Raw genomic sequence first — 10,570 nt, 5'->3', positions numbered from 1 at the left:
GATTAAAAACCTGAATAAAGGAGCACCTGGGTGGCTCAGTCATTAAGCATCTGCCTTCAGCTCAAGTCCTGATCCCAGGGTCCTGGGATGGAGCTCGACATTGGGATCTCTGCCTGGCAGGAAGCCTCCTTATCCCTCTCCCACTCCCCCTGCTTGTGTTCCTTCTCTCACTGTGTCTCTTTCTGTCAAATTAAAAAAAAAAATCTTTAAATAATAATAATAATAACCTGAATAAAGTTCTAGGTGATCTTTCAATAACAAAGGGATTTTTGGGAAAAGATTGAGAACTATCTTACTTAGTACTTTGTACAAAAAAATTTTAAGAAGAATCCAAAAGGCATTATGGTAGAAAGGCTCTTTCCTTTTCATCTGGCAGCAGCAATTTAGCTAAAGTTCAGGAAAGGTGGGTGCTTACAAGTACATCCTGGGGCTATGGAGGAAGAAGCAGTCAGATATAATGGGCTTTATTCTCAGAGTACACTGCTAGCAGTACTGCCAACTCTCTGCACTCCCCAGGGTAACCTGCCCAACCTAGCCTGATAAAGCGCACAGACTGGGATATAAGACGATGCAAGTTTATATCATATATCAGACTCAAGTGCACAGTGGTGACTGCAAACACCCAGTTTCTAAGGGTGCTACCTGTTCACCTAGGGTTACGTCTGACTTTCTTTTTGACCCAATATCTTATCTAAAAATATTTGAGAAATGGAAATTTTATTTGTAAATACTACAAAATTAGCAGTTCAAGCAGGATAATATATTTTGACCCGAAAATTTCTTGTTTATGAACTTGAGTCTTTTGGGATTTCTAATTCTATTAGGTCAGGAGATTAAATTCCTCTAAAAATCTATTAAAATACTCTTTTTCTTTAAATTTGAGAAATGTGTTTGACATCTTGCAGTTTTTTTTAACTTTCTAAAGGACTTTTGGAAATGGCAAGTTAAACCTTAATTCTGGGTTAACAAACCATAATCCTATGGTTGTAGGATGCAGTGGTTTGGTAAATTATGATGATGACTGATGATTTAAACTGATTGGCTAATACAGTGTAGTTTCTCACATTTAAAAAGTGTTTTTGATAATGAACAAAGTATATTTAGAGTTGAAGTTTTGGTCTTTTAATTTTTTAGCCATAAAAAAGGCAGAAAAACATTCACCAATTCTTGTAGTATTATTAAAATTAGCGCTTTCAGGGCACCTACGTGGCGCAGTTGTTAAGCACCTGCCTTCGCTCAAGTCATGATCCCAGGATCCTGGGATGGAGCCCTGCATCAGGCTCCCTTCTCAGCTGGAAGCTCTGCTTCTCCCTCTCACACTCCCCCCTGCTTGTGTTCCCTCTCCCCCTGTCTCTCTCTCTCTGTCAAATTAATAAATAAAATCTTTTAAAAAATAAAATAAGAACTTTCACCACGGCCATGACAAGAACCCTAAATAATTCCATGGCTCGGAGTTGTGCAGTCCTGAAGTTCGGAAAAGCGTCCTGTGCAGAACACGAAGGAAGGGACAGATCCCAAGCAGGCCCGATTCTTTAGCAAATTCTGGTCTTCTGTTGAGTAGGAGCACTTAGTGAGTCAAGGCCTAAAGGAGGAGGAAACTAGTATCTCCTGGGAAAGTCCTTTGTAATCTGGAATGCCACAGATTTCTCAGAATGGGAGTTGGCATCAGAGTGTCTCCTGGTTCTTGATGAAACAATTCAGTACGATCAAGGACACACACCTGGGAAAACGACTGGCTTCTAGAAACAGTGTTATTATGGTATTTGGGAATAACTTAGCTGCTGAGCACCAGGAAATAAGCTTCAATCAACTATACTTCTTGTTAAGTGCTAGAGGAAATTAGATAATTCTATTACAATAATAGTAATGGCAATAAGCATTTATTATTTAAAGGCAGGCACTTGATATTCATTATATTATTAAGACTTTTACTTGGTATTCATTATATATTACTTCCTCTGCCCTACCAGCTGTAGTACCCAGAAATCTGCCTCAGAATCTGTTGCAGTCCCGATTAAGTCTGAGAAAATTCCATTGTAAATAGCTAAGTTACAAAAGATTTTATTTTCCATCATTTCCTGTCTTCTTATTTAAAAAAAAAGTTAGAAATAGTATTGTACCAATGTTTTTTGATTTTGATAATTGTACTGTGATTGTGTATGTTAAAATAAATAGGGTAAGAGATGTGAGGGAACATTCTGTAGTAATTTTGCAACTTTTCTTTAAGTCTAACATTAATTAAAAACAAACTTAAAAAACTTCATAATTTCTTTACTATACTTTATATCTTTTATTATTTTCTTGTGGCAGAAAAGCAATACATGTTCAAAACAGAAAATTTTACATGCATGTAAGTAAAAAGAAGAAAATGAAAATCTTCTAAGTCAACCAGATAGAGGTATCTGCTATAACTATATAAATGTAAAGTCACTGAGAGGTGTATGTATATGGATATGTAGTATGTATATGGATATGTAGTATGTATTAATTTCGATCACTGACTCCATTTGCAAAGATGAAATTTTGTATTTTTTTATTGAACTTAATTTATCTTATACCTTCAGTTTTCCTAATGGGAGGTAACTTAATTTAGTCACTTCCAGGTTGCTCAGGCATTTTAAGATTTAAAGTCAATTAGATACAGGTTTCAGATTCATTCTCCTTTCTCTTACCCTATAGGCTATGTTTGGGCTCCATTCACCTTCAGCAGGTACCAACTCCTGAACCTTCACAGTGCTGGAGGCTCACTGGGAATTATGAAAAGATTTTGAAAGGCTGCCCTTGAGCTCCTTAACAGAGCCACCTTATTAGCTTTTACTCCTTTATTGCCCTGGCACATTTCTGATCTCTTAAGACTCTTAAGATTTGCAGAACCTTGAGGCTACACTCTGGAAAATGAAGCACAGCTGTCTTTTTTTAATGGGATCCCCAGAAATTACTGGGCTATTATCCTTCCCTTTGTGGTGCTTGGCCTAGGGTGATGGCATTCAGGCTCTTTCCCTGAGATCCACTTAAGAAAGATTTACTCTGTGAACTCTAATATGTTATTCCTGAAAATTCTCCTCTTCCACTGAACTTTGTCTTTATCTCCTTACGGGTGAATAAAGCAAGCAAACAAGCAAATACACAACATCATATATTCTTCCAGAACCTATTAGGACATAAACTTGGAATATTTTGTATTACAGTCGGCCTTTTGGAAATTCAGATTCTTATTTTCTTTGCCAAGGGTTTCAAAATTCCATTCTGTTAAATTATTTAAAAAAAACATTTTTTGTTTACAATTGTGAAAATTTGATTATGTTATTACAAGTTATTAGAAGATACCAAAGATCGATTTATTATTAATTTTGTGGGGTGTGAGAATGGTCTTGTGGGTCTGTATGAAAATATTCACAATTTTTAGAGAAGTTAGTGAAGGCTCCTATAAGCAGGCTGGGTTGGGAAGTGATAGGAGTGGGAGGTAGGGGACAGATTATAAAGAGTCACACCTGCCATTCTTTGATTTCAAGCTCACAACATCAAACAGGAGAGTGACATGATTAATGTGCATAAACGGAGAATGATGAGAAAGTGTGTTTGTAACTGGAAGGTGAGTGGCTGGAGGAATTTTTTATTCCTTCCCTTCCCTCAGCATCCATACCCAAATCTATCAGCACACTGTGTTGGTTCTCTAGCTTCATCATCTCCCTTTTCCAAGCTACCATTATCTCTTAGCTGGACACATTGTTTCCTAATTATCTACTAAGCAGCCTACTTCTGTTTTTTCCCTATAATTTCCACAGTACTGCCAGAATGGATTTTTTAAAGCCCAACGCACAGTGTTATTCTCTTGCTTGAAACAATTGAGGGTCTGCTGCATTTAAAATAAAATACAAACTCTATCATAAACCCTAAATTTCTGTGGAATCCGGCTCTTACCTTCACCACCATCTTCTTTGTGCCATGACTAAGTGAAAGACTGTTCAGCTGCTAGATCTGAAATGTAAAACAATGTAAAACACTAAAATTGTTGACTTTAATGTCAAAAAAGTTGACTTTAAATGGCAATTTTTTACCTTAATCTGCATTCTTTAACAATGGGGCAGTAATTACAGATCTTAAGGAGTTGGGTTTACCTGTATTTTTATATTAGCAATTTTGTCTTTCAGTCTAATGATCATGGCTTCTTCATTGATTTTACACATACAGCATTTTCAGTCTGAGTGCTTTCTGACATATTTTCCAAAAACTTACTTAGATTTTGGCACACCAAAAATTGAACTATATTGCCATTTATCTAATAGTTCTAGAAGAAAGTAAATTAATATTATTTGAAATGCCACTGTTTTCATCTTCTTCATCATCTTCCTTTTGTTTAGTGAAATGAATAAATTGCTGCAAATTCAATTTCTCTTTGCATTGCTACTTCATGCTTACAGATGATAGCTTAAGAAAATGAACAAATGCCTCTTCAAAAGACTGTCTTATTGACTACTCTTCATACTCTGCTGAAGGAAGTGTAAAAAGCACCACTCTATGAAGGGCAAGTACCAATACTGACCACATTCACAGATACATTTCCTCTTTGATGCTTTAATTCTTCTTTGATAGCTACATGGAGCCTAAGTGCCGTTCAAAACCAGCACCAGCTTCTTACTCTGGTGCTGCTACTGCACCATTTTAAAGGTCAGCTAAATTAGCTTGTTCTGGGCTCCCAAGCTGCAGAGCTCAGCCTTGCCAGCCTCTTGGTTGCAGTCAGCCCGCTGGCCAACCCCCTCAAAGTACATTTTCTGATTCTCCTCTGACTGAAAAGCCAACGGAGCCAACAGCTCCGTTCCTCCTATGGTTCCTCGGGGAAAACAAGCTTCTTTCCACCTATTCACATGGGCAGCCACGTGCCTCAGGTGCAGCTGGTCCTGCTCACCACTCCCAGCAATCAACAACTGCTAGAAATGAGTTTTTCCTTAAAAAAGAAAATGGAATTGGGGGGTGGGGGGTGGACTCTGTAAATCTAAATTCCAATTAAAGTCTCCTGAATTCGTTGTGTCCCATAGATTCGCTAGTGACACTTAAAATGAATAGTTTGAGGGCAATCACCCGAGGTTCACCCCAGGAAATGAAATAAAGTATCTCGTTGGTCGCTCCACGGCTCATAAAATCGCGGAGCTTATTCAGTGTAAAATCCTGCTACAGGTCACATGAGATGAGGTAAGGATGAGGCAGGATGAGGTCAGGCCTGAAGAATGGGTCTGAGACAAACAATGGAAAAGGAGGGTCATTCTGCTGTGTTTGAAGCTGGGAATCAAGCCGAAAACGCAGACACCGCCCGCACGCCACTCTGACTCCTACGGCCGCGTGGCTTTCCCGCGCGGTCGCCTCGGGGGCGGGGAAGAACCCGGATGGAACCGCCCCTGCAGCCGGGACCCCCTACAGTCTTTGAATCCCTGCGCGGGGCGGAGTTGCCCTCCCTTCCATGCTCTGATTGGTTTATTTCCGTAGGCCCTCTCCTCGCGATTGGACATTGCCAGTGTCAGTCACAAAACGTCACTGGTCTCTTAGATTGTTGCTAGAAGGCGACGGCGTCGACGTCTGACTAGATTCGCAGCGTCTCACTTCCACCAGAGCGCTTTTCCTGCGGCGCTCGGAACCTACCCGCAGCTTCTCGGCTGTGGGGCCTGGAGGGAGGCGTATTGAGGCGGCTCGAGAGCTATCTGGGGCGCCCAAGCGTTCCGTTCGTTACCCGCTCAGCGCCATGTCCTGGATGTTCAAGAGGTGAAGGGGGCGGAGGGGGGTGGGGCGCAGGGGGTAACGGCCTGTCGGCGTCCCCAGATGAACCTGACCTTCCTTGCGTTCCCTTCGAGTTCTCCTCGCGTTCCCGGTGCAGCTTATATTCGTCCTGCTGGTGGCTCCTATCACCGCGGGAGAAATAAATGCATTGCCTTAGCTGGCGAGGGGAGGCTCCTCAGGCGAGCCTCATGCCAGGGCTTGGGCATATCAGGGGTTATGGGGGGGCTGTGGGGAGCCCGGGATTCAAAGCTCCGCTCTTTAACCGGGGTCCTGATCTGAGCTTTATTAAGTGAGCACCCGTTAGAATGCTCAGTGTGCGCTAGACGATGTGCTCAGAATAAAGGACCAGTTAAGACAGCCCTTGTCCCCAGGTAGCTTACAGTTTATGTGCATGTACATACCTGGAAATATGTATTTGCAATGGAGCCGGAGGTATGCGCAGCGTACAAGGAAAACGCGGGGAAATAGCTTCCGTCTGTTCTTAGGAGAGTTTCAGGAAGCCCCTCAGTGGACTTCCCCTTCTTTTTCATTTTCCAAATTGGTGTACATGCCTCTTCCTGGAACAGTTATCCATGAAAGGATTGAGGGTACCCTTAAACCAATGGGAATGAGAGGCTTGAGGTCAGCTTTCCATGATGTTATGATTTGGATGCCTGAATAAGGGTTCTGTTTGGAGAGAATTAAAATAGTGGATGCTGGACGTGTTATCTGTAACCATATAGATGGCTTCGCATATAATAATAGTTCTATATTTGCAAGTCCTTTCTAGTTCAATTTTTATTGAAATTTGGTGTGTAATTAGAATTACAGATATCATATACATTTTAGTTTAAATAGGTAATCATCACTAGGAAAAAGATTGGTGAGCCCTTGTTGGAGTTTTCATTTTGAGTACTCAGTGGGTAGAAGAGGCTTTACTGAACAGGTAGGATTCCTGGAGACCTTCCCCACTCACTCCAATTCCTGCTTTACCCCTAGTAGCACTCTGTCGATCTTTATATAACAGTTCCCACTAAAGATTTAACATGTCGAGCTAAAATGAGAAAACAATTGGCCTGTATATATAACATGGTCTTTGGTTAAATCGTGTATCATTTTCCTGTGCTTTTTCTTTTTAATAGAGATCCTGTTTGGAAGTACTTGCAGACTGTCCAATACGGAACCCATGGAAATTTTCCACGCCTCTCATATCCAACTTTCTTTCCCCGTTTTGAATTCCAAGATATTATACCTCCAGATGACTTCCTAACTAGTGATGAAGAGCTAGATTCAGTTTTATTTGGGACTTTGAGAGGTCATGTAGTTGGACTACGCTATTACACAGGAGTAGTGAGTATTAGATATTAAATTGAAATATATTTTATCTTACTAACCTAGAAAAGAATTTGAAGGTGATATGTACAAATACTACTTATTTTACTTTAATTAGAATGTACCTGGTTAAGAGATAACAAATATTTAATTGACTAATTTTCTTTTGCATTTATATCCTGCTTGTAATATACAGGGCACTTTTTCCTGTATGGTTTCCTTTGATAGCTGTAATGACTCAAAGGTAGATAGAACATCTGTTAACCTGTTTTTATAACTGAAGAACTAAAACTTAGGAAGGTTAGATGATTGACCCAAAAAGCAGATACTTGGGGTACATTTCTAGAGTAACTTCCAAGTCAGTTCTTTGCTTTCTCCTCTTCTGTCCCTTAGCGCATTTCTCTACTTCAGTATTTTTAATTTAGGACGATTAATTCCTGCTAGATAAGGGAATTGTCTATTTTTAGGTCCTTTTTTTTCCCTTTCTGTAGTAAGACTACCTGTCTCCCAATTTTTCTCCCTATGTCTATCTTACTGTATCTCTATTTGCATTGTATGTGTGTGTGAGAGGCAGAGATAGTACCTGATTTCATAGCTGGTGAGAAGTTGTCTTTGTTATGGTTATGTAGGATGTTTCTGTGTTATTTGGGTGATGTGTCACTAGTTTTATTCTTTATTATAAAATATTTTAAGCATGCATAAATGTAGAATAGTATAACAAACTCCCATATACCAAATCCATATACCCAAATATAACAAACTCCCATATACCCAAATCCATATACCCAAATATAACAAACTCCCATATACCCAAACCCATATACCCAAATATAACAAATTTTACTCACATTTCTTTAATCACTTTTTCTTTTGTCCTTTAGGACAAAAAAATCTCTACTGTATCAGTTCACATTCATATAATTCAGTATGTTTCTCTAAAAAAATTCAGACTTTGTTATTTTCATACTTAACAAAATTAGTAATTCCTTATTACATCTAATAACTAATTCATAATCAGTTTTCTTGATTGTTTAAAAATGTCTTTTTATAGTTTTTTTTTTGAGAGAGAGCAAGCCAGAGCATGTGGGGGGAGGGGCAGGAGAGGAAGAGAGAATCTTATGCAGGCTCAAGTGTGGAGCCCCACAAGGGGCTGGATCTCATGACCCTTAGACACTTAACTGACTGAGCCACCCCACCTGGCACCCCTCCTCTATTTTCTTTATATTGGAGCTTCTTAGAATATTTTGTAATTGAAATGTGTTGCTAGGATATTTCTTAGGAAAGAATAAGATTCCTAAGTTTCTGTATGTTTCTAATTGTGACATTTATATTAAAGGGCAGTTTGGCTAAATACAAAGTCCTTGACCCGTATTTTTGCTATGTGATATTTTGATGTTGCTTAAAATGTTGGTGAGAATTCTGATGACAATATGATTTCTCTCCCAAATAAGTGAATTGGGAATTTTTGCCTCCATAACTAAAGGGTATTTTTCCTTATCTTGAAAGGTCTTATGATTGCCCTGTAACTTCATTTTTTTCTGTTTCAGAAATTTTTTCTTTAATTACAGTTTTAAATGTTTGCTTTGTTTTTCAGGGACTCCATTCTACCATCTATGTATTAGATCTCCTAGGCATATATTTGTGCCCATGTATATGTCTATTACTGTCTCTGAAATCCTTTTTTTTTTAATTTAAATTATATTAAATTTTTTTAAATTGAATTTTGTTTTTTCAGTGTTCCAAGATTCATTGTTTATGCACCACACCCAGTGCTCCATGCAATACGTGCCCTCCTTAATGCCCACCACTAGGCTCATCTAATCCCCCACTCCCCTCCCCTCCAAAACCCTTAGCTTGTTTCTCAGAGTTCACAATTTCTCATGGTTTGTCTCCCCTTCTGATTTCCTCCAATTCGCTTTTCCTTTCCCTTCCCTACTGTCCTCCATGTTATTTCTTATGCTCCACAACTAAGTGAAGCTATACGATAATTGACTCTTGCTGCTTGTCTTACTTCACTCAACATAATCTCCTCCAGTCCCATCCATGTTGATACAAAAGTTGGGTATTCATTTTTTCTTATGGAGGCGTAATATTCCATTGTATATATGGACCATATCTTCTTTATCCATTCGTCTGTTGAAGGGCCTCTTGGCTCTTTTCGTAGTTTGGTGATTGTGGCCATTGCTGCTATGAACATTGGGGCCCTTCTTTTCACTACATCTGTACTTTGGGGTAAATACCCAGTAGTGCCAATTGCAGGGTCATAGGGTAGCTGTATTTTTAATTTCTTTTTTTTTTTTTTTTTTTTTAAAGATTTTATTTATTTATGTGACAGAGAGAGATCACAAGTAGGCAGAGAGCAGGCAGAGCAGAGAGGGAAGGGAAGCAGGCTCCCACTGAGCAGAGAGCCCGACGCGGGGCTCGACCCCATGACCCTGGATCATGACCTGAGCTGAAGGCAGAGGCTTTAACCCACTGAGCCACCCAGGCGCCCTGTATTTTTAATTTCTTAAGGAATCTCCACACTGTTTTCCAAAGTGGCTGCACCAACTTGCATTCCCACCAACAGTGTAAGAGGGTTTCCCTTTCTCTACATCCTCTGCAACAATTTTCCTTTCTTGTCTTGTTAATTGTGACCATTCTGACTGGTGTAAGATGGTATCTCAATGTGGTTTTGATTTGAATCTCCCCAATGGCTAATGATGATGAACATTTTTTCATGTGTCTCTTAGCCATTTGTATGTCTTCTTTGGAGAAGTGTCTGTTCATATCTTTTGCCTTCTGAAATCCTTTCTATCATACTTCTTCACTTTTTAATTTTTCATCATTTATTTCCCTTACCATGTAGTTTTCCACAAGGTCTGTGCACTTTGTGTTCCTTCTAGTTTTTAATTCTGAAATAGTTTTTCATTTCTAATTTTTTCCTGAAATCTATCAGTTCCTATGTCCTATCCATCTCTTTTTTTCTTTTTAAATATTTTATTTGTCAGAGAGAGAGTGCTTGCATAAGCAAGGGAAGCTGCAGGCAGTGGGAGAAGCAGACTTCTCACAGAGTGGGGAGCCTGATATGGGACTCAATCCCAGGACCCTGGGATCATGACCTGAGCCAAAGGCAGACTCTCAACTGACTGAGGAACCCAGGCATCCCTGTCCATCTCTTCTTTAGTTCTCATATCAATCTCTGAGCTTGCCTATTTCTGATTTGTGCTATTTTTTCAAAACTTTGATTGTTTTCTAAATTATTTTAAGCCACTGTGAAATACTGGATTATGTTTTCTGATTTTTAGAACATTTACTATTTGTTGAGCTTAGAATAATTTCAGTGATACTAATAAGCTAATAAAAATATTGAACCCATTAAAAGTAATCATCACTTAAGTTTTTTATTTTTTAAAATATGTATTATTTATTTTATAAGTAATAACATATTATTTTAAAATGGCTAAAAAGAAAAAACATTAAATCTCCCTGTAGTTTATCATCCTGGATC

The 10,570-nt window shown here is 39.0% G+C and overlaps 1 protein-coding gene across 1 annotated transcript in view; it reads left to right on the top strand.

Annotated features, from left to right (window-relative positions):
- The first annotated feature begins 5,528 nt into the window (after nt 1–5,528).
- The window catches only part of HLTF (helicase like transcription factor), a 54,211-nt gene continuing 49,169 nt past the window's right edge, over nt 5,529–10,570 (top strand). Inside the window, exons 1-2 of the mRNA XM_080796536.1 lie at nt 5,529–5,754; nt 6,891–7,098. Of these exons, the coding sequence (XP_080652662.1) occupies nt 5,735–5,754; nt 6,891–7,098 (228 nt within the window). The 5' untranslated portion in view covers nt 5,529–5,734. The remainder of the gene's footprint in view (nt 5,755–6,890; nt 7,099–10,570) is intronic.

This window comes from Martes martes (genome assembly GCF_963455335.1).
Source record: "Martes martes genome assembly, chromosome: 1".
NCBI classification, from domain to species: domain Eukaryota; kingdom Metazoa; phylum Chordata; class Mammalia; order Carnivora; family Mustelidae; genus Martes; species Martes martes.
Note: the sequence above shows the minus strand (reverse complement) of the source record. Positions and strands in the feature narration are given on the sequence as shown.